The sequence below is a fragment of the Nipponia nippon genome, unplaced genomic scaffold (assembly GCF_047370975.1).
Source record: "Nipponia nippon isolate SJK-2023a ecotype South Korea unplaced genomic scaffold, ASM4737097v1 scaffold_3, whole genome shotgun sequence".
NCBI classification, from domain to species: domain Eukaryota; kingdom Metazoa; phylum Chordata; class Aves; order Pelecaniformes; family Threskiornithidae; genus Nipponia; species Nipponia nippon.
Genome location: NW_028262347.1, coordinates 93,531,438 through 93,555,515, shown reverse-complemented (window position 1 = coordinate 93,555,515; position 24,078 = coordinate 93,531,438). Strand labels below are relative to the sequence as shown.

At 39.6% G+C, this 24,078-nt stretch overlaps 1 protein-coding gene and 1 long non-coding RNA gene across 2 annotated transcripts in view; one reads left to right on the top strand and one right to left on the bottom strand.

Moving 5' to 3' along the window:
* Positions 1-24,078, bottom strand: part of ANK3 (ankyrin 3) — a 382,696-nt gene that overhangs the window by 103,456 nt on the left and 255,162 nt on the right. Inside the window, exons 9-16 of the mRNA XM_087766877.1 lie at positions 22,761-22,859; positions 14,726-14,824; positions 10,013-10,210; positions 7,877-7,975; positions 5,075-5,173; positions 3,684-3,782; positions 1,298-1,495; positions 687-785 (exon numbers count right to left, since the gene is read on the bottom strand). Of these exons, the coding sequence (XP_087623003.1) occupies positions 687-785; positions 1,298-1,495; positions 3,684-3,782; positions 5,075-5,173; positions 7,877-7,975; positions 10,013-10,210; positions 14,726-14,824; positions 22,761-22,859 (990 nt within the window). The remainder of the gene's footprint in view (positions 1-686; positions 786-1,297; positions 1,496-3,683; positions 3,783-5,074; positions 5,174-7,876; positions 7,976-10,012; positions 10,211-14,725; positions 14,825-22,760; positions 22,860-24,078) is intronic.
* LOC148054772 (uncharacterized) lies at positions 166-12,215 on the top strand. Its single transcript, XR_015706703.1, has 3 exons — positions 166-211; positions 7,950-8,035; positions 11,885-12,215. It is a non-coding gene; the product is annotated as an uncharacterized LOC148054772 (long non-coding RNA).

Below are 24,078 nucleotides of genomic sequence, written 5' to 3'. Positions count from 1 at the left end.
GGAAAACTTAAAGAGTTTGGAAAATCAGAGTAGATAAGGTGAAAAAACACATTTGTTATTCGCTCATGTATCCGGAGTCTTTGATAACTTTAGAATCAAAACATAAAACAGTGGTTTGAAAATCCTTACTGAGCTGTGAAAGCCCTTTTCAATTTTCCCAGGGAAGATGAACAGAGAAGCACATATCTGTGCTGCCCCCACGACAGAGCAGGTAAGGAATTTTGACCCTGAGGTCACACCCTCAGCAATGTTTTTCTTTTACTGCGGTGGATAAGTAAACTGACCCTTGGATCTGTAAAAATCCAAGCTGGGCTGGTTAAAAAAGCTTGAGGTTTTGCCCCCTGTCAAGAGCCCTGGGGGAGCAGAGCCAGCTGCCTGAATGCTCTGAGAAGGACTGTAAATAATCTGGGCAGGAGGGTAGGGGAATGGTTTGTCTCCATCCCGCTGGATGGGTACAGAGAGAACATAATTTTGTTGTCAATTAATGACAATAAAAGTCACTTTTGTCAAGAGTTCGCTGAGTCTTGGCAGTCCAAACAGGGACTGGAATATTGCATGAAACCTATTCCAGTCAAACCCAGGCTGTGGATACTAGTGTGATGGTAAGTAGGTAGAAGGATATTAATAGAATGTTATGTACATTTCGATATTTGCTGTGCAAGTGGCAGTGGCTTCTTCTGTCCTACCTTTCCAGAGGCATCAGGAGATGCATTCTTCTGAAGCAGGAGGTTGGCTACCTCAATTTTCCCATATTTTGCAGCCACATGTAGAGGAGTAAATCCTTTCTGTAAGAGAAAGCAGTTATATAGCAGCCCAGTGCACTCTTCTTCAGGGTAAGATTTGTCTCTGATCTACAAGAATGCTGCTGTTTCCTTACATAGTCCTGAGTACAGGCAGCAAGTCTGCAGCTTCCCAACTACCCTAGCAGGTCTGGAGGCCCTCCCTTGCAAGGCAAAGCCCTATCTACATTAAAACAACTGTAAAAATGGAAGAATCAGTTCCTTTCTTCACACCACCAAAGACCCAAGGACAAGGCTGGGTAACAGCTTATCAACTCCCGTCAAGAATTTCTGTCCTGCATTCCTTTCATTCCGAGAAAATGCATGTCTGATCACTGGGATATGTTATGCACCAGGCTCTGAGGTAAAAGCACGAAGCTTTGAACCCTTTTAACAAAATGTAGCTCATTCTTACATTATTTGTATGTGCACATGACTCTTGCAGCATTTAATTCACAAGGAGCGCTTGCTACAGTTATATTTTACTATTGAGGCTGTGACTTTTGCAACTCCCTTACCTTGGTAATGATAGATAAAGATGCACCATGATCCAAAAGAACAGAAGCTACATCTTCATGTCCTTCTCGAGCAGAAAGATGCAGGGGCGTATAGCCAGACGTCGTAGCTGCATTTGGAGATGCTCCTTGCTGTAGCAGCTGCTGTACTATATCTGCTTTTCCCAGTCGAGCAGAAATGTGCAGTGGCGTTTGGTCATCCTAAACATAAAGCAAACAACACAGTCCTACATAAGAAAACTCAGGCTCATATTTTGGCAGAAAATATTTGCTCAGATTTGATCGCTTTTCAAAATTGCAGACGAGCATCAATTCTACTGAGGTCTTACCTAGTGAATATTGCACACTGGTTTCCTCCTTATCATATAATAAAGATATATTGTGCTTTGTTGATGCATCACAAAATGCTCCAGACAGGTACATAATCCATAACAGTAAATAAACCGATCGATTTTCTTAATCTGGATTTGCCTCACTTTGCTTTGCCACTAAAGTACATTGAGTTTCCTGTTGAATTTGAGACCTTTCTTAAAATACAGCAAATGCATGGCTCTATTCCTCATATCTTGATCTCTTTTATGATTCCCAGTGACATTTAACAACTCAATCAGTTGTTTGGGATGACCTGAGGTGCTTAGCATATTATTGCCTAGTAACTTGCACTGAAGTATTATATTTTGCGCTTTTTTACTGGTGAACAATTTGTTTAGTATTTTGCAGATAACGTTACAGTGGATGTAACTGAAGATAAAGCACAGTGCTGAAATTCACTGTTGTCTTCTCACTGCTCATTCAGAACACAATAATCCCAATAGTTCTAAGTATAGGGATTGCCCTGTCATGAGTCTTGTTGTTTATTTATTTTCCTTCAGTGAAAATATTGTGGTGGTTTGTGACCTTGTTCTGAGTGTCTAATAGATAATTTCTTCCTTATTCATTATTTGGTTTTGTATTTTTGTCCTCCCCATTCTCAGTTGTACAATCTTTGGATTAAGCACACTATCACAACAGTATGGCCAACAAAGCCATGACTTTATTTTTTCCTGTTCCTCATAAATCTATTCAAACATCTTTCTCTCCCCATTTTTCCCTGCTGAATTTCCTACTTTTTTAGCGCTGCTACCCCACATCCGGCAGCAGAGTGGTTCTGGGGTGTTTTCTGCTAGGGAGACTTCTGCCCATGCCCATCCTACAACAGTGATTTTACACCTTTGGGATTTAGGATGAGAGAGTGTCAGGATGTGAATGCTGCTCCTCTGCAGGGAAATTCTCCTCTGACTGGTGGAGAGCCTTTACGGTTCTTAAATGTTTCCAGTTTATGCCTGTTTCCCACGAATTTCTCATGGCTGATGTTAGCACTGGTGTATAATCTATTACTTGTATTTAGTTGTTATTTAGGATAACAAATTGATCACAGGCAATGGCACTTTGCACAAATTAATTCATTGTGTGAAATTATTTAGAAAATATTTGCATGACTGTGCTTCTGAGCACGAGCTGTTCACTTTCAAGGCTGTCTTTGGAGATTTACAGACCACATGATTCACTTCTATTGTCAGACTGCTTCCAGATATGAAATGTATCTGCTATAAATATTTAGTCAGAGTTCCTTATAAGTAGATATTCTTACTAGTAACTTTACTTGTGAGCCAATTCACAGATGATAATTTCAGAGTGAAAAATAGATTTCTTTGAAATTGTTTTCATTTAATCACTATTTAAAAAAAAAAAAAAAAAGTTTTCCTGGTTTTACCTATTAAGACTGCTATTTATTGCACCTATTTATCTCCTTCCCTTGTCTGTTTCCTGGAACTCTCTTATTTCCATAATTTTGAATGTTTCTTCACTGGCTCTCGACCATTTCTTTTTCCTTCCCCCTTATCTTCCTCAACTGCATTTGTTTCTATAGGGTCTGTTCCTTCTTTGTAGCCCTATGCTACATCCCCTTGCTGTGCCTCCTTACTTTAGGAGGTGTTCTTTAGAAGTATAACTATTTTTGAACGCATACAGGCTGATGCTTTAGGGACATGACAGGAGACACCAGCAGCATACAGTTTACCGTTTTTCAGAAATAAAAGCAGATTTGAGGTATGCCTCCCCCTCTTTGCCTTCCACCCCAAAACAAAACTCTTCAAACACATAATAGTTTATATTAAAAGTTGATGAAATAACAGGCATGGTATCAACTTGACATCTCCTGCCTTGTCTCTTACATACAGATGACTCATGACTACAATAAGAGAGCACATAACAAAATATCAGTAGTCATTATGCCAAGGCCTGGGCTTCATCTCCCTTTCTCTTCCCAAAAGACACATGCAGGATGAATGCATCTTGCTTTGTTAAATATAGATAATCTAGGTTTATTATACCTGGACCATCACCTTACCTTAGCTTTAGCCTCCACCTGAGCTCCATTTTGTACCAGGTATCGAACAACCTCTGTTTGGCCAGCTCTGGCAGCCATGTGCAGCGCCGTTTCTCCTCTCTAGTATGCAACAGCAAAAACAAAATATCATTAAAAACACACTGCAGGAAAAACAAACCCCAACATGTTTCATAAATACAAAAATACTGGTGACCCAGTTCATAATAATCTCCACTAGAATATTTTGTAGTAGTTGTCCGTTAGCAAGATGGGAGATTCAGTCCATATTTGACCTCTTAGCTGTATGCTACAAAGCAATTTATTTCAGGGTCAGTTTCCCAACAGAATAGTGCCTTTGTCACTAGTCTTTTGCTGAAAAGAGACAGTGCAATTTTTGTATTTACTAGCATTTTACTAACAGTGTTAAAAATGACATCCATTTAAATAAAGCCTAATTTAGTCCAACAAAAACTTTATTTCAAATTTTGTATCTTCAGATACACATATATTTGGCTTTCATCCTGCTATGCTCTATGCCCCTGCTATCATTTGCTATCTGACAAGCACCGAGATGAGTGAACAAGAGGAAAAAAAAAATCATTACTGAGTACATTAATCTAAGACTTCATGGACTTAATGAAAGACAAATCCAAGGAAACCAGAATGAATTCTGGGGGGAAACTGCTTTCTACATTTCTAGACATCAATATGTCATCGGGTACAAACACCTGCTAATTTACAAATGGTGTTGCGTTTTTATATAATCTAATAGAATTAGCAAATGAAGACACTAATAAAATATTGTCTTCTAACTGCACCTGTGTATGGAAGGTGAAAGGGAGATTTTTGAGGCCAAACTGTTAAAAAGAATTAACAAGCTTCTACTTTCCTCCCATTTCCCAACTTTCAAATATCCATCTAACAATGACTTCAGTTTTTACACATGCCCTGGGCGCCTTGGGGCACACAGTGCACATCCAGTAGAAAAGTGCATTTGTATGGCTGTATGGATACAGGCAATATGTCCTGACAATCTGCTGCAATCTGTTGATAACAGCAGAACTTTCCTTAAATGGTAGGCCCCCAGGGTCCTGGGAAAACAGTGCTCAACAGTCAAGTACACATCTCAAAAATTACATATGAGAAGCTACAGTATGTTCTCATTCTTTGCTTCAGAAAATAAAAAGAATAAAGTTTGCTTAAGGTCAACCTTTTTTAAGGTTTCCTCAACCTGTCAAGCATTTCCTAAGTAGGAGTCAGCAGGCTGCACTTTCCCATCACTCCAGTAGGAGCCACGACTGCTATGGAGGTGGATGGCAAACACCAGAACTAGGCGTTTCACAACAGTGCTGCTCCCAGATATTATAATGCATTCACAGTTCTGCCATGCTGAAAGGAAACCTGTTACTCACCACATTGGTAGTGTTGGGTGATGCTCCATGATGCATTAGCTGCGATACAATATTTACATGTCCCATGAAGGCAGCAACATGGATTGGAGTTAGGCCCGACTGAAAACCAAACCAAAATCAAACTTAAATACCTACTTCCACAATCCTTTACAAGAATGCCATGGGGAAAAAATAAGTTAATCTAAAGTAAGTAAGCCCAAGTGCTTGCTCTTCTGAGAGGATCTTATCTTCTCAAAAACATGTACACATGCTTAAACTAAAGGGCACACAGAATTGGAAACACCTATGAGTACGATTCATGAGCAAACATAAAAACATTCTAGGAATTCAGTAATTCTTCATCAACTGAAATCAACTATAGCTAAGCAAGATTTCTTAATTTTTTTGCTAAATATCATTTTGGACCAGGGCGGGGGGGGGGGGAAGGTAGAAGCATTCTCAGTACAAAGGTAAGACTTTCTGGAACATTCAGCTCATGCAAAAAAGATGCAGCGTCCATTGTCCCCACCAAATCCAGTTGCTTTTGGATGAACAAAAAGGTCTGGCATCCAGCCAGAGGGGTACAGACACAAATGACATGGGCTAAAGAGAATTCCGCCTTCCCTCTGGGCCTTGTGGCACCATCACCATCACAAATCTGCACTACTGCTCTTATACAAGATATAAAAGACCAACTGGAGAGAAAGAGAGGGAGGGAGAAGGGAAGGGAAAAAAGGGAGAAGTCTTTTAGCAGGGCATGACCTCAAGGATTTTGCTTTAGAAATCCAATCAATAGTTAATATTTCTCCAAGTAGAATTACCCTAAAGCCTCTTCGCAGCTGCTTCTGCACAGCTGTAGCAACAATCAGCCAGAGGCTGCAGAAGGGAGTTTTGCTACCAGGAGAAGGAGAAAGCTCAGTGGATCTCTGGAAATCCCCTGGTTTAGGCAGCTTCCTCATAGATGTACACAAGTACCAGGAGGGTAGAGGAGAGGAAAACACACTTTTGTTCCTTTCTCATGCAGAACAGCAAACATGAGCAAGAAGGCAGAATAACTGGTTGAGTATGTAATTTCTTTTTCCTGTTTCACGTAATTTAGTAAATGTTTTTAAAACAATACACTGCAGGAAACACAATGCATGTGTGTCATACTTGACCATAAACACTAACTCGTACTGCAGAGATTCAAGCCTGCAGCTGAAAAAAAAAAGGTGCAGTATCTACAAATGGAAGTATGGAATCTACCTGGAAAACAGAATTTACCATAGAAAAAGTAATAAGCATTACCTTTAATAAACAGCTTATACACACCAATGACTATTTGTGAAATTTGGTACTGTTTCCTCGTGTTGCATTGCATTGTGTATTCACATCTCACAACCAACCCTTGTTTGCTCTCAGATTTCTTTGGGGAGGAATATTCTGAAGCTTTCTGGCCAATTTGTTTTGATGGCCAGATATAATCTTTCTTTCTGACTAGAGAAATAGCAGCTTATGCTGAGGACCAACTCCTAATTCTGCCTTGAAAGGTTGTTACCATACAGACAGCCAGTGAAAGAGACAGGCAGGAAGGTAGAGCCCTGCAGTAAAGTACCATGATGAATCCCAACAAATGCAGTCAAACGCGGTTTGAGATCATGTGAGATCATGGTGAGGCAGCAGCAGGAAATAAAGGAAGAGCTCTTGCTTTTGGAAAGTTTTTGCTTGAAAAAGCAATTCAGAGGGTACAGATCAGACTGTTAACCTGGCTCACTCACACGAGACAGTGTAGTTAAGTGTTGCTGCTCTTTTCATTCTCTTAATTCTTTGAATTTAAAAGGGATAAAATTGAGTAGATAGTTTTTCTACTTCCACATTGACTGATTAATATGGAGGTCAGGCATCACATCTCTTCTGTTAAGGTTCTCTCTTTGTGCCTCTCACTCATTTGCTGACATGACTTCAAATTAGACTCCGAAAACTGCACCTGCAAGCCCTATGGTTTTTAAAAAGTAGTCTGGAGATATGTGAGCTGTAGCAAGGGCAGGCTCTGCTCGCTCTCAAGAAAGCCAGGAAGTGAACTGTATGGTTTGCTACTGAATAATTAGAACAAAACCCCATGCATCAAAGGAAACTCCATTTAGGGGAGATGAACTGCTCCCAGTTGTACATTGCTTAATCAATGGAACTGTTTATCGTTTTCTAACCTGGCTTCTTCCACAGTGGTCACATGTTCATATATGTGACCTTTCCTCCTAACTTAGTAGAATATACATACACATAGACAAACCAAATTTTCCATAGGTACTTAATTAATCTCTACATTGTGTGAATAACTGGGTGTAGACTATCTGATGCTGATTGAAGTAACAGCATATTGATTTCTGTCTAGCTGATTTGTGATGATCTGTGATGGTGGGTGAATATAACTTCAGTTGTGTAAAGCCAAAACAAGGTCTGTGAATTAAACCACCATTTAAAACAGGACTTGAGTGAAGCACAGTCTTCACCCTGATCTTCTTACCAGGGTGAATTTCACCTTCAGTGCATTAAATCACAGGTAAAAATTGGCAGAAATGATAGAAATTTTTTTTAAATTTTAATCTGTTATGTTTAATTTGTTATCCCCAGTGTATTCCCAAAGTATATCAGTTGTTCAGGTGTTCTGATCCATTAGGGCAACTGACTTTATTATTAAGTTTTATTATTTGGTAATACCTAGTTGAAAATAATTGTTGACTTGATTGGTACCTGCTTTCTCAGAAATATTCAAATATTATCCAATATAGTTACAGAGAATTTTGTAGGAAAAACAAAGACAAATGTGAAAAGACCACTTGTTACCTCAGTCACAGCTTGAATTGATGCACCGTGCTTCAGAAGAAGTTCCATTACTTTTATTCTGTTCTTCTTGCAGGCAATGTGAAGAGGTGTGAAACCATTCTGTAAATGAGAAAGAACATACTTTTTGAGACTGCATATCTCATTAAAAAGTAGAATCGGGTATGGAATTCACATAAGACATTCCTCTGTTATAACAAAACACCTTCCAGATTTGTTTTGGCTTCACTAAATTGTTCGTGTAAAAGAGAGAAAAAACTTCTAAAAAGAAAAAAAGACATATTACATATAGCCAGTTTTAATTATGAAATATATTGCCCACTCTAATACATAATTTATTTTTAAAAATGATCAGTTCATCTAAAACTATCAAAAACTTCATTTTTGCTTAAGCATATTCACAGTTAACTGGGCGGGGTTTTTTGATGGATTTTTTGGGGGGAGTGGGGGTGTTGTTTGTTTTTCTTTTGACTTTTCAGAACTGCTGGTAAAAAAAAGCACTTTACCTTTACAAGCTCTGGTATTTGGATCTTCTTCTAAACTTGTCTTACTACTATTTTTTTTTTATTCATTACCTGCCAGTTTACTGTAATTACAATTATTTTGCCTCCTCCTTTAAAAAAATTCTGTGTGCAGCAGAGTGAACATTTAGAACTACCATCTTATTTAGTGTGCAATGATACAACAGAAAACAAGTAAAACAGGAAAATAAGCTGTCCAAAGCATCCACGACTGGTACAATAACATCAGTGCACTGAATGCTAATGCCGCTCTGTATATTCATCACAAAAGCCTTTGCAGAACAATTCTGAAAACAGCTGACAGAAGTGGTTCCTCCCTCAGATCTGATCAAAATTAGCTTTTTTACCTGCTATATAGTAAAGAATATCATATGCTTTTGTAACATGAGGTCCGTGCAATTGTCTGTTCCAGTTAAGTGTGAGCAGTTCTCAACTCTCCCCTTAGCAGTGGACAACATCCAGGGTAAGCTCAGATGTGTTTCAGGAAAGAGTGAGCTCGAGCTCCATATACTGCACTCAGGCTCCTTCTACTTAATCATCCTGAGTGGGCATCATGACAGAAATAAAAGGAAACACTAGAAGGTTTAGGGGAAAAGGAAATTTGTGGCTAGGTTACCAGATCAATGAGAGACCACTGCCAGAAACTCTGACAAGCTAAACCTGATGATGATTTGTTTATTTCAGAAGGCAAAAATAAATATTACAGGCCGAGAAGCCTCCCCACTTGTTGGTTACAGTGAACAAACCCCATATATCATAATAGCTTGACAAAGACACCTGAAGACAGGTTGATCTGACACGAAAACCAGAGGGACTGAGAGAAGGAAATCTATGGAGCCTGTGCTGTTTTCAAGAGTCAATCCCACCTGGCCTGTGAGGGTTTCAGGAGCTCACATAATATTTCAGGAATTGAATGAGTAGCATCAGGCTGTGAAACCAACAGTCAACCCAATTAACGTCAGAACGTAAATTTGTTTGGAACAGTTACTGAAGAACAAATCAAAAAGACATTTTGAAAACAACAGATTGCAAGTATAATTTTGAACAAAATGCATTAACACATTCAATTTGTATGCAGTATAATTACACTAACAGATTTTATTGCTGAAGTTCTTTTCAAAGTAGAAAGGCATACGACTCCATTGACATAATTATAAAATACCACAAATATTCGTTATGCAACTCATTCCTACTTTTTACTGTTTCACATCTTTGAGAGCTAATAAAAATTCTCTCAGTTTTAAGCATTTAAGCATTGTTGATTACTGTCTCTTTACAAACATTTAGAAAATGAGAATTCTCTCCATACCAAAATCTACAGCAGTTACGTCTGCAGCTGCTTCATCTATTCAGAATCATAACAAGCTACCAGGAGGCAAAAGTGCTCCAGTTACTCTAGAAATTCATAAATCACTGTTGACCATCTGTAAGCAAAGGTCTACTCTGATTTTGTGATATATTGTTAACACATTGAACCTTGAGCATCCTCTCTCGGACTGCAGCAATACAACATATCCTCACTGTCAACCATCAGCAGGCAGAAAATAACTCTCAAATAAGTCTCACTGCAACTTTGGAAGAATGTTTAGCTGTGAATAGTAACCCGCTGTGTACTCACCAGTGCTTTGGCATTAGGATTAGCTTTCTTGTCCAAGAGAACCTTGGCAACTTTGTAGTGGCCACAGTGGGCGGCAACATGCAGCGCAGTCAGATAGTCATTAGTGACGTCATCTACAGGCACGTTGTGCTGAATCAGAAGCTGAACACAGTTTAGATGATCTCCTTGTGTTGCCATATGCAACGGAGACAAACCATTCTGCAAACGAAAAGACCCAACACTGATGCGTTATAGGATGCTCAGAGAAATGAAACTCCTCCACGTTGTTCTTAGGGCATTTGTTGTATGAAGAATTTTACAAGCCTAGAGAGCACTCAAATTAAACTTAACATGTTCAGTCTAACAACGAGGGTTCTTACTCCAGCAAAAGCCACGTGGAATTTGGAACTTGTTTGGTTAGAGTTTATAGGCAGCTCTACCTTAAAAAGAACAGTCATACCATACCAGCAATGTTCTAAAGGTAGCTTTTTTCAGCGAGCATAGCTCAGATAAGTTGCTTGAGTTAAATGAGTTATGTGAAGAACAGCACTTTGTGGCTTTTAATACTCTAGGTAGGAAATCTGCTGTTTTTAAAAGCTGCATTAAACTCACCGCTCTAATGTAGCCTGCACATACCAGGCATGAGAGAACAGGTCAGAGCATCACTCAGTAATCGCTACAACCTTCCCTCACCCCTCCACTAGTGTTTTCCTGAATTTGGGTTGTACACACACCTTACTCCACATTACACACCTGTGGAGACCATTCTTCCCAGTCAACATTGGTACAAGCGCAAAAGTTTCAAGTGCAACTGGGCTAAAAAAATCTGAATGAGGCCACCATGTGACCTACCAGTGGCAGTGGTAAAGCTCTGTTTCATCAGGGAAACACCTGAGAGAGACTCACGTGTAGGAACAAAACCTGTACCAAGAGTTGTTCCTTGCGCTGCTTACAATAGTTAATCAACAAGCTGCCGACATATGTTACACTTCCAGAGTAAAAACACAAGAGAAATAATTCTCAGAACTTTAAAGGACTGACCCTATTTCATGACAAAAGATTAAAAAATATGCCAGAATGAAAGAGGTCTTGTTAGCAGAGGTACATGAGTTCCTTAGATAAACATCAACACATTCTTCCATTTGTATTCTTTTTTTTTTTTTTTTTTTTTTTATTAGCCCTTGTAATGACAAAATTAGATTCAAGTGCAGGAGCTATTCTGGTAACACATAATAGTATATAATCTATAAATGACTGGCAGTACGCTGCGTTTGCCGTCATGAAGAAACTGAAGGTTTTGCTCACAGATGTAGTGCCCTCATGTGACCGCTGTTAGCAAAGGCAAAGCAGCAACGTAAAACCAGCTGAGATCTCAGGCTTTCTGAAACAGGTGATTTCTTTCTTCTCCCTTCCCATGGCCATATCATACCAATAATGACAAACATTCAAAATAAAGGTGGAAATACACAGTTAAATAATTTTTAAAAGTGGCATGGAAGAAGGATGGTGAAAGTTAAGCAGGCTAATACTGTCAGAATTTGAAAGCAGTTTACATTCAGTGCTGAGAAGCAGACATTCTTGGACACAGTTATATCTTTCAAGTAAGATTATCTCATGGGCATCTCACTTGTGATTTATGTTGGCTTGGATAAGCCTCTCTCCCATTCCCAAAGGCGACTACAGCAATTATCTGCATGGAAGCTTGATACTAGCAATGCATTTAAAATATTTTCACTGTCTTCTAGGGTAGTTAAACAGTAGAATAAAAAAAAAAAAGATTAATTTCCCTCAGTCATCAAGCCCTCCTGATAACAGTTCATAACTGATGATGCTTTTTAGGTGATAGTAAAAAGTCATGAAACTTCATACACTGTTCTGTTCCATTTTTATCAGAAAGATCCTTCAGATGAAAAGTGTCATTCTTAACAATAACAGCCAATAAACCACACTTATTTATGGAGTAAGAAATTGAGAAGATGACATGGGACTCCCTCATAGGAGAGACTTGTACGAAAGAGGCTGACATTGATGGAAAAGAAGGGAAGAAGCAGAGCCGCCACACATCAGTTTGGGAAAATCAGCAAGATGCTTGACAAAAATCTGTCGTGGAGGAGAAAAGTGCAACAACTAGCCAGACTTTACACAAAAGAGCAAGAGACAAGGCTGAATGCTAAAGCTGACGAAGACAAAACATCATTGGAATATTGTCTTTTATTATGACCTAAACCAGGCTTGCTCTTAATTTTGTTGCAGTAGAAGATACTCTGCAATCTTACACAAGTCACTTAATATTTCAATGCCTTTGTCTTCCCACTTTTAACATAAAAATATTACATATAACAATGTTCTCCTGTCCTGTATCCATGTTTGTAAGAGACAATGCACCAATGACTGTAAGAAGGGATTTGGGAGCCACTGTTACATTACTGTTTTTATGAAGATTGCCAAGAAAACACTAAAAGGTGAAGAAGTTCAACCTTAATCAAAGATGTTGACAGTCACATGATACCTTAAGAAAAAAAAAAATCAGAAGATGATCACAGAGATGAAATAGAGTATCAAATGCCTGACTGGGCAAACATAAAATTATCAGTGATACATAGCTTATTTTGTAGCTGTGCCAAAGGATGTTAATTAGGGAAAGTGTCATTGGGGGGGGGGGGGGGGAGGACAAACAAGCCTAGAAAAACAGTAGTTAAAAAAAGATGGACATTCATACACAGAGATGTCATTTCTCACACAGAAAATCATTGGCGTACTCAGGACTAGAATTTGTGTTTCCCTTTGCTTGTAGAAAACCCCAGATAATCCACTAGGTCACTGTCTCCCCTGAAAATAAATCTAAGGTTATTCCAGTACGAAAAAGGGCCAGCACAACACTAAACAATCTCTAGCAGGAAATAGCTATCAAACTCCAGTTCAGTTGTTCTTCTGAAAGAGTTTTATATAACATGAGAAAACTCTGTGAAGTTCAAATTCTTTCAAAGATGTGCCCTATTTCCAATAATATATGACTTAATTTGAAGAGAATGGAGCCACTTATTTCTGCAGAGGACAGTACCGTGTAGTTTAGTACCAAATGAATGGATTCATTAATGTCATTCAGAGGTACCGCTACTTCTTAGCTTACTTTCTGAAAACAACAGAATTAACACATCAGAGGGAAACTCAGGAAGCTCTGCACGTTCTTCTGTTCACTTTTTAACCTGTAACATAGTTTTCTCTCTTCACAGGGGAGCTCCCATTTTGCTGGAGGTGTTTACATAAGCCTCTGCAGGTCAACATCCAAAGTGTGTCTTTAAGCCTTGGGCTATTTCAAACCCACCGTCCCATGTTCTCATCTGCCTGATTTTGGCTAGTGAACTCAGCCAGGCTGTATGAATCTCCTCAGGAAGAGGAACAAATTCAAAATCCACAGGCCTTGAACAGCACGTTAAGCTTAGGGATAACACCTGACGGTACAAAATCCATGCAGCAAAGAAATGTAGTTCTTTAGGAGTGGTTCTTATTTATGATGGTGGAAACGAAAGCAATGAGGTTTACATGTTTTTCTTTAAGTAATTAATTGAGCTACCAGAGAGTATGGAAGAGCCTTACTCCCTGGAGTATAAGCTCTAGGCTCTGAGAATGGCAGCAGTGTGGAGATCTGCCCCAGGGGGTCTCCTGGACAGCCCCTTGCTGTCTCCCCCTGCTTGTGAAGTTTGCAAGTCAGGGCTGTGGGAGTCCATGGAAACTCCACATGCAAAGGATGGGTGGATCCTGTCTGTCAGATTACCCATGATAGCACTTGCCAGTGACTCACTGAGCAGAGGAAAGCTGGTGCCAACCTCCCCAAACAAATGCTAAATATATTCTAGTAAGGGGAAAAAAAAGAAAGAAAGAAGAGGGAGGAGAAAAGCAGAATATAGAAGGGTGCTGAGACAGAATAGGACAGGATGACAGAAGAGAGAAAAGAAATAACAGAAGGAAACAAGAAATGTTGTTGGAAATATATTGCTTACAGACTGAGAGAAAAAATGTAGTGGAAGGTTATCTTGGGAAAGAACCTCAACAAACTGCACAACCCAAATGTCAATCCTGAATGGGAAAGTCATGGATTATAGTGGTGCTACAAAGCAGGCTGCTGCGCTGAGATTTAACATTGGCCATAACGGCACACCAGAGACCACCACCAGAAGAGTTCTGGCAAGTGTGTGCTTTAATGCCAGCCCTCAGGTCTAAAGCAATCTGCACACCCTGGTGCAGGTGATTTGAAAGTCCCATGAATAATTTTGCATGATAAACTGTAGAGAGATAGCAAGTGGAGAAACTGGTAATCAGGCTAAGTCCTAAGGAAATATGAGCTGTCTCTGCAAAGAGACATTGCTCTATTTTTATCTCTTATCTCTACTCTAGCCTTAGGGTAATTTGGTGCAAGCTGAAGATATATTGTAATCAGCATGTTTTTATTCCAGGACAAATACAGATATTTTCAACTACTGAAGTTCTGAGGGATAAGGTTACCATACATGGCTGGCACAGAAACCTTTTCTTGTGTATCTCAATTTAACGCATTTTACATATGCAGACATGCGCTACATACGGCATTCACTTTGGAGATCTCCCACACAGTTACTTTAAATAGCTATGTTATAGGAAAGTTATTGTCAAACCCTTAAACATATGAGACATGCAGAATTACATAAGAAAAAAAAAAGTACAAGGATTATCCCAGCAGAAAACAGTACCAGTTACCTTGGTTTTAGAAAGAATAGGGGCACCACGATCCAGCAGCATTTCTACAACTTGTTCATGGCCACTTCTTGCTCCACAGTGGAGGGGGGTCAACCCATCCTGTGGGACACAAGCATTATAATCAATTAATTTCAGACACAGTAAAATCTTGTGCGCTTTTATAAAGACCTACCATGTCCTAAGAAACTAATTCCTGCAGGATACTGCTGTTATGCAACTGAACAGCTGAACCTGTTTATTAAAATGGACAGAGTACATTTTGGCTCTGATTTTCTAGACATGTAAATAGTCATATCAAATTGGTGCTCTTGCAGTGGGCTACTTCCATGCCCTCACTGTACATGCGGTAAAGTGCACATACAAGAAAAAGATGAGATTACACATCAGGTACTTTTTGCCTGCATGCCTTTGAGAAAACTAGGTCTTTCATTGTCAGTATGCATCAAAGTCAATGGATAGTGCTTTTGTCTGAGAGAAAAAAAATAAAAATCTTTCCTACTTAGTTTGACTTTTTTTATTAGTCTGATTTTGACAGGTGTATAGCAGATGAGAAAACGATCTTAATCCCAGGTGATAAAAGTACGTTGGATTAACTTCTGTCTCTTGTTGTGTAGACAATACTTATGTGACTTCCAGCTGAATGACTGGTCTAGAGTCAAGGCATACTGTCATTCCTCTTTCAGAATAGCTTGCTTAATAACAGTTATCATCATATTAGAAACACATTCCTTAAACAAGAGGAAGACTCTTTTTGACATTAACAGATTTATTCCAAACTGATTTGATTATTCTTTGACCTGTACCCTGTTTACAATGCTGAAGTAACCTGCTGTACATGAGTGCTATGATGAAAGACAGCACATATGCCTTGAGTAACTGTGAATAAAGTCACATGGAGTTTTTCAATCCCGTATGACATAGTGCTTGTTACAATTAGTAACATCATAGTTTCAAGGAAAATAAGGAAGAAAAATGAATGTTTTCAGAATTAGTAAGAGCAAACATTTGATTTGTTACAAGCAAAACAGATATGCAGGAGATACTGTCACACAGAAACATTTTCACTAAATATGTCAGAAGAGGAGGCTTTATAAGAAAGGCTGAAACTCATAAAAAAGAAAGATAAATATTTATTAGTTTTCCAAATTCAAGTCATAAAGGAAGGGGCCTTTTCCCAGTGTCTTCCGGCACTCTTAAATACACAAATGTTGTATTGTCTAGAATATGTATGTCACACCATTTTTATAAAAAGGATTATCTAAAATTCCTTCTCACACATCCTGTGCTTACTAATTCATGCACATGCACTCCCTCTCTGTCTGTCTCTGTATGGTAGCAAGTACTATTAAGATAGCTCTCTAGACATATTTTCCATGCATAATTACAATATTCTTTCTTGATAATTCCTAAAGCATTACACTCTATGAGAACATCAGCTTAAGGCTTGCAAAGTGTAGAGGGCAGCCGGGGAGAGGGAGATAGCGATTCAGAGCCTTACGCTCTCCTGCTTCTACTTTCTTGCCCTCTCCTAATAAGCCTGTGAAAGAGAGCAGATAGAAATTGTTGTGAAATTTTTCTGCTAGTCTCATTTTCTTGTGAAATTTTTCTGCTAGTCTCATTTAAAACTTGTATGGTTATCATTGTGCATGTTCTTGCACTTAAAGTAAGGCATATGTTTTTGATGTAAATAAAGAAAAGATTTTGGTTCAGACTTAACTTGATCAGGACTCAGGGAACGATTTGTTCTTGCAAGATGAACACAGTCTGGCCCTAAGAACACTTAAGAACACTTACTGGCATCTCTGGAGCTGATGCTATTGTCATTTCTGCTTCTTTCTATTATTTCAGCCCATGCAGTACAGGGAAGGGCATCTTGTTAAAACAATACTACACAAAATAAAGATGTAGTGTTCAAAATATGTAAGTAAAGACAAAGAGAAAATATATCAAAACCCATGAGGTACATTTATCAGCTGAGTTGCAAATGTTTTACTGTACCTTCACAAGTGTTTAAAAACATAATGCCTATTTCCCATACCAGTAGTTTCCACAGGCAAGGGCATACGAAGTACTGAGCAGAATGCAAACAACTAACATAAAAATATCACCCCCACAAAAAAAACGTACAGGAAAGAAAAAAACCAGCAAGGCTAGGTAATTAGAGGCCTGTAGGCAGGAGCTGAAGATCACGTACATGAGATTGTTCATTCTTTTTACTTCCTATAATTATCATATTCTCCAAGCCCGTCAAAGAAAGATACTCAAGGAGACCAGGCACAAAACTGTAAGTTAGGGAATATTTTCCAGATTTTATGCCCCCCAACTCATTTTACAACGTACCATGGGTAGGACATACAAAGGTCACAGAGAGTGAGATACATTTGACCAACTTCAAGCGCTAGACTAGACCCTTAAAAACTACTTCAGTGCTCCCCAGAGCACAGTGTCCCACCCCTCTCATGTTGCCTGGGCCTGCCCAGCTTGTGCCTACGGCTGAAAAGGTTCCCGTGGCACAGGAGGTGGCAGGCACTCATGCTTGGCCAGCTAGAGCTCATTCTAGACCACACAGCAGTCACCACCACCAGATGCATCACATGGCATGACACAACACTGCAATGTAACGTAGGTGCTTGTTGGGACAGCTGATCTGTAGCTATTGTTAAGATGATGTCAGGACTCCCACTGTAAAGAGCAAATACACTTGAAGACAGCTCATTTAGCTGCAGAGATCTTTTTTTGTATTCTGAAAAGACAACGTCTATTCACCTGGCTTGGTTAATTGCTATATGGCACTAAAAGTCGTAAAGAAACGTGCGGAGGCAATGTAAAACACAGATCACAAAGATCTTGGTTAAAAAAAGAGAATCTGAGATTAAAAGAGACTGCTCTGAACTCAGCAAGACTTCACTGATTTTGTCAGGAGATTTTCTAGTTGCTTATTTACTTTCATATAGACTATACTATGTGAAGCATAAAATATATTACATGTATTAGGAAGCAAACTTGCCTTAATATGATAGTCTGCAATGGCTCAGAAAAACCATTACAAATGATTATGACAATAATCTGCAGATTAAGGACTCTCTAAGCATGTGCTGACATGATAAATCATATCATCTGTATTATCTATCCCTCCAGAGAGCCTGAGAGCAGCTCCAACAAAGCCAGGAGGACAATAGGAGGAGTTCTGCTTAGGCACAATCTTCCCATAAGCATTGCACTCCCATCTCTGGGGCTGCTACCCTTTCTTTAGCTTTTATTTCAAACACATACACACAAATAAATAAGATCTAAGCACTCTTTCTGGTCCCTGTTGAGACTCGGATACCTGTGTAGCTCCCTGATCTTGTTACACTGGGGTCACAACTGGCTTCAGGTTAGCAGATGACACCGCAGGCAGTTGAGACTCCCTGCTGCAGTGTGTTTCCCTGCCACCGCATGTGACTAAGAGACCCCTGAGCAGCATGGCTAAGCACGAACCAGCCTTCCCATGCTCCCCAGCTACCCCTGCCCTGTTAATGCCCACCCAGGATTTCCCTCGCACAAAGGGATCCTCTGGGCTGTACCCCAAATCCATGGCAGCCTCAGTACCACAACTCTCACATCAGTGAGCAGCAGCTTCTAACCCAGTCTGTGAGTGATGAAATTAAGACCACCACCCAGTAAAAACTTTACTGTGATGCAAGTATCCAGCAAGAGCGTGTCAGACTCAGCCAAATCCCAGAGCCTGTCCACAGCCTTGGCAGGAGTGTGCCAGGCACTCCACTCCCCTGAGCTGGAGGTAGAAGGCATGCTTCTCCCAGGGGAGCAATTACTGCTCCCTCCAGGGTTTATCATCCCCATCGCTGCTTAGTGAGTATCCTTGCATGTGCTTCAGCCTAGCAGGGCTCTGTATCTCATGGTCCCTCCATGCTCTAAGTCTCCTCAATTCTTCACTTCATTGGCACTATTACAAACTGCCCCTTCCATACAATAGAGCAACAAATGAGGTTTGCTCTTCCTACACGTGCAAAATGCACTTATAGTGCCAAGTCATTGTTATTCTTGTAGCTGCTTTATATCTTACTACATGTGGCTTTTCTGGAGCAGCTTATGTATGATCTGATGCATCTTAAAAGAGCATATCCCACATGTTTTCATGCAGATAAGAGTGCTGGCCTGTTATTTAGCTGCAAAGTCAGTAGAATGAAGATTATAAACACTTATTGTTAATCCAGGCTAAAACATGCTTTCTGCCTGCTTCAGACACAAATTCACTTTGGCATATACAGTATTAGACAGCCAAAGCAAATCAAGCTAATTTAATCAGCCTCTCTAATTAAACTTTGTTTTTTAAAGTCTTTTCTGGAAGACAGAGGAAAAATAATTAGGGCAATATTCAGTAAACATGTTACGTGAGGCATTAATAGGTCTTTGCTTAGAATGTTAGTTAAAAACCTGAACGATAAAAAGCTGCCCTGGATGGACAAAAGCAGCACATAGTTCTTGAGGACTACCCTTAAGAATTCAGTACAAAGCCCCAAGTACCAGCTGCTAGACATCTCGCACAAAAAAAGGACAAAGAGAAGATAAACAGCTGGTTAAAATAAACAATGCAACATAAGCATGAACTAAAAGGAAAAAAAAAAAAAAAGATGGCTGAGCCTCAAAATAGTTGTAAGATCATTTTTGGAAATAACCTCATATGCTCACGTTACCTGAACTAACTACAGTTTGCAGGTGTGCAACAATATTTATGGTGCTCATCAAATCCTAGTCCTAATGAATATAGAGAAATTGGGACCCCATGGATGACTTTTACAATAATTTAAACAGAATAAGGATTTAGCCCTTCACGTTAACCTTTTGTGCAGTACTTCAGCACTGCAGTTTCCATGACCATCTGCCAGCAGCAAACACAAATGCTCATGGAAATGACTAAGGAAAAGAAATCATTACCGCAACTTACTTAATGCTCAGGAAAGGCTTTATGTGAATTTATCTATAAAATGAGTATGTTTGTGAAAAATAAAAATAGACATTACGTGGAGCAAATTTCCAAGTACCCCACACAGAGAACGGATTGCAGGAATAGATCACAAAAGGACAGCTGAATAGCTAAATCTGTCCCATCTGAGAGTCAAAGTAGCAAATCCCAGCCCTGTTAGTGTTTGGTCAACAACACAAAACAGTATCTCCTGCATACTCATTTAAAGGTGAATTACAGACCTGATAAAGGAGAAACAAAGGCCTAAGAATTTCTGCCTCTGAGCAAAAGGAACAAGCAATTTTCAAGAATTTTTGTCCTTTCATATGGGTACAGAACCTTTGCCCTTCACCTTTACAGAGGTATTTTGTGTTCCATAACCAACATTTGCATTAAATAATATCATGGTGTCCAAGATAAAAACTATTTTTAATCAAAGAAAAAAAATTCCGCTCATCTCTTATCCACAAAAATTCTGCTCATCTTTTTAAAACCTCTTAAAAAAAACCCAAACAAAACAACCCTAAAAAAGAGATGTCTTGCATTTATAAATCTGGTAATAGGAGCCTCACTTATTTTTACATGCAAATCCCATCTGTTTACCAAGTTGTGTGTGCATTCAGCACCGCACCTGCCCCTTGCAGAACACCACAAGGCTGGGCTCTGACTGGGCATCCAGCTGATAGGCATGACTTGATAGATGTATCAGAAAAGACAGCCTTGGCTGCTCTTTGCCTTTCAATACATTCAGTAGTGGTGATGCTGTAGCAAAAGGATATGACCAAAGCTTTTGTCATCCTGTATTTTCATAAGGCCATTCTATGCCTGGGACGTTAAAAAAAGAATGGTGCTTAAAAAAATGAAATGACTGCAAAGTTGACATACCTCAATTGTTCTGCCTTGGAAAACATCATTGCGTCAGGTAGGAACAACAGGAGATGTTTAGCAGGAACATATGTTATAACAGCTCACGGCAATTAATCTTTGCTATCGAATATGAGAACTAGGCAGACACTCCTGAAGCAATGTCCTTTTTCCATCTAGCACCATGTTACTCTCAGCCTTCTATTGCTTCTCCTATTAATTTGTAAATCGTTCCTGATCTACTCCAGCAATGCCCTTCCCTTTTTTTGATCATGCAGCTGTCTGCTTGGTTCAGTGAGTCTCCTCAGCAGAGGCACACACCACCCAGACCACAGGCTGGTAAACCCTTGCCAGGATGAGTCAGTGCCGCCGGGAGCAAAACTTCCACTTAGTCACTAACTGCCAGAAAACGATGCCTCTGGTAATACCAGAGAAGTGCAACAATGAGTGGCACACATACAGCACAAGCAGAAGTTATGCAAATCCTTTCTGATTTATGGAGAGGATGCGTGTTTGAGGAAACAGGCAGTCTCTGGGGGAAGCCAGAAAAAACAAACCACCACTACGTGAACCACGCTCATCCACTGCCTTTTGCCTCACTGAGAAGCTCTCCCAGACTCAGGAGCTGTTAATGCTTCTGCCCCCTTCCTGGATCCTGTTTCCGTCCCAGCCTGTATTTTTAGTTACATAAATTATCCCAATGTCTGACCCTGGAGCCTGTGATACAGAAAATGAAGCAGATCACAGATTTTCATAACTAAAAGAAAAGAACAAGCTGGACTCTGACTATTTAAAGTAGCAGTCCCCAACATTTTGGCTGCAGTGGGCCATATAAATGCTTGCAGAGAGGAAGCAAATAGTCCCTTGCCACATCCCTTTCTCCCTGCTTTGACGAAATGCACATCTGTCACGTCACCAAAATGTGGCCCTCCCCACTACATGGTAGGCCCACGCCCCTCAGCCTGGCAGCCCCCATGTAGCACGTAGGAGGCTGCTATTTTAGTCCAGAAATTATATCCACTGTTCATGTTATCCATGAAAAGTCATCTCTTCCATATTCCCCAGTTAGAAAAAAAAGAAACATTTTACAAAGAAATCATGAGCGACTTCTAAAGGTAAAATGGAAGAAGAACTAAAGAAAAACATGTGGAGAGAGTAAAGAGATGAGAAAATAAATTGACCCAGTTTCTGAATTTGCTACAGAAATAAAAAATACAACTGTGCCTCAACAAGCACTGCAGGAAATCTCAGGGACTGCTGAAACATTGGAAAACCAAACAGAAACCTGTGGATACAGTAATAACTGCAGAAAAAAAGATTCTTTGGTTATACCTTTGTTTTGTTTAGAATGATTCTGGTGGAAATTATACACAATAATTAAAAATTGTAGATGGATAGGTGAGATAAGATAATATTTCAAGAAAATGACAATTGTCAAAAAGTTACAGGCACAGCTCCTGAAGGTTGCTTCACGTGCACAGGAGTGTGTTGCAAAGACTGCCATGACAGCCCACAGCAGCACTAGTTCTAGGTTTACTTCCAAACATTTGAACTTTTTCCTTCTCTTTTTGCCACTCTGTAAGTAAATAAAATATCTCTGAGCTGGTTTGATTGGGTTTTAACCACAGCACTTAGATATAACCCTATGCATTGAGCTTTTAAGTCACAGCAACTTGAGTCAGGCGTCGACCTGATAGAAACTGTCACCACACCCAACACATTTGCTGACACATCCAAGCCAGCAGCTAAGCACCCAGTCAGACAGAGGCCAAGGTGCATGAGACTCATCAGCAACATCGTGCTCTGTGACACTGCTCTGTGGATAATAAAAGGCAAACACACACTGCAGTTCAAAGTTGCTCTTTTAGCATTCAAATTCTGAAATATCTGAATTGAATTCTTGTCTTTTAGTATTTTCCTGTATATCTGCTTCTACCCCCAAGGAGCTAGAAGTAGCTCCTAATTAAATGCTCTATGGAGAACATGGAAAATTGTTGGTTCTGAGCTTTGCCATACATGGTGTTTCACACACTGCTTTCAGAGATGTAAATTGTTAGCATCCTACTGCAATCATTTTATAAAAAAGAAATGCAATGCAGCTATAGTAGCCTGCCAGGAAGATGAATGATTTAAACTGTATAGCAACTAACAGGTCAGAGACAAGAATTCCACACAGTCACTCACAGCATTCACATTTAAGCTTACCCTTGTTTTGGCATCGATTTTAGCTCCTCGATCAAGTAGGAGTTTGACCATATTTGCATTTCCCCTCTTCGATGCAACATGTAGCGGTGTGATATCATTCTGTGGAAGAAAAAAACATGAAAGTAAATATCCATATATTTTTCTTTCATGAACTCCACGATCAGTTTGCTCACAGAATGAATTATGCCCAATTTGCTAAAGGACAGCACAGTTTTGTTTCCCTGGGAGTGTGAAGCAAAAGGAAGCTGTGTTTATCCACATATGTGGATTACTGGCCTGGTACCTCAACATATATATTATGAAGACAAACATTCAAGTTGTGGTTGGAGTTATAAGAAGATACGATTGTGTCTCAGTTCTCGGCTTTTGTATCAGCGTTCAATTTATGCAATTTTACTGACTAAACCCTAGCAATTTAATTCAGCTATGGTTGTTTCTGAGCATGTAATGATAAGGATTCATACCTCACAACTTCATTGGCCTTGTACGAGCCATGGAAAACAAATAAAACCATTAAATCTGTAGGTCTAATTCAAAAGCAACAAGATGCCAATGCTATTTATTTCTGAACATCAGCAAACTGAAAGTCTCGCAAGAACCTTTGGTATCAGTTACATCACTAATTTCGTCTACCAAATCTGTTCCTCTAATCGACGTAATACTGTAGTTCAAGTGAGACTGTAAATGTGTGTATATGCCTCCCTAAGCAGCGCCTGGCAGGCCAGCAGCATGCAGCGATGCTGCACATCGAGGACAGTTACATAACCAATGCGTGCGCGCACAAACACACTTTTTTAACAAGATACAGCTAGGACGTTTCTTCATGCTCTGATGAATCCTTTATCTTGTGGTGTATGAAGGCCACATCCTGTGTATATCTGATCATATGGAGCGAAATAAAAAGAAAAGGATTTAAACAGAGCATGCAGCCACTGTATGAAGACAAACAGACTTTTAAAGAACGTGTTTCTGTGTATTCAGAGGCAGTGCAAACAGCTGGCTGCGTAAAACCAGCTTCCCTGTGACTGAGCAGAAAGCAGCAAATTTTAGTGAGCATGTGTCCCATGGCTGACTGAATCAGAAAGGTACCCACTGCCTTGAATAGCTGGAGAGCGGTACAACTGTCTTGCCTGGCCAACAGACCATTTAATAGTGCTTCCTCAAAACTGCAGGTGAGTGGAGTGATAGAAAACAAGCACTGAAAAAAGATCTCCTCTCAGATGTGACAAGCTGACTCACAGCTTAATAATAATGCTGAGTACCTAATCCAGTATGCTACATTTTCATTTACACACAATTTCACTATGAAGCTAATGCA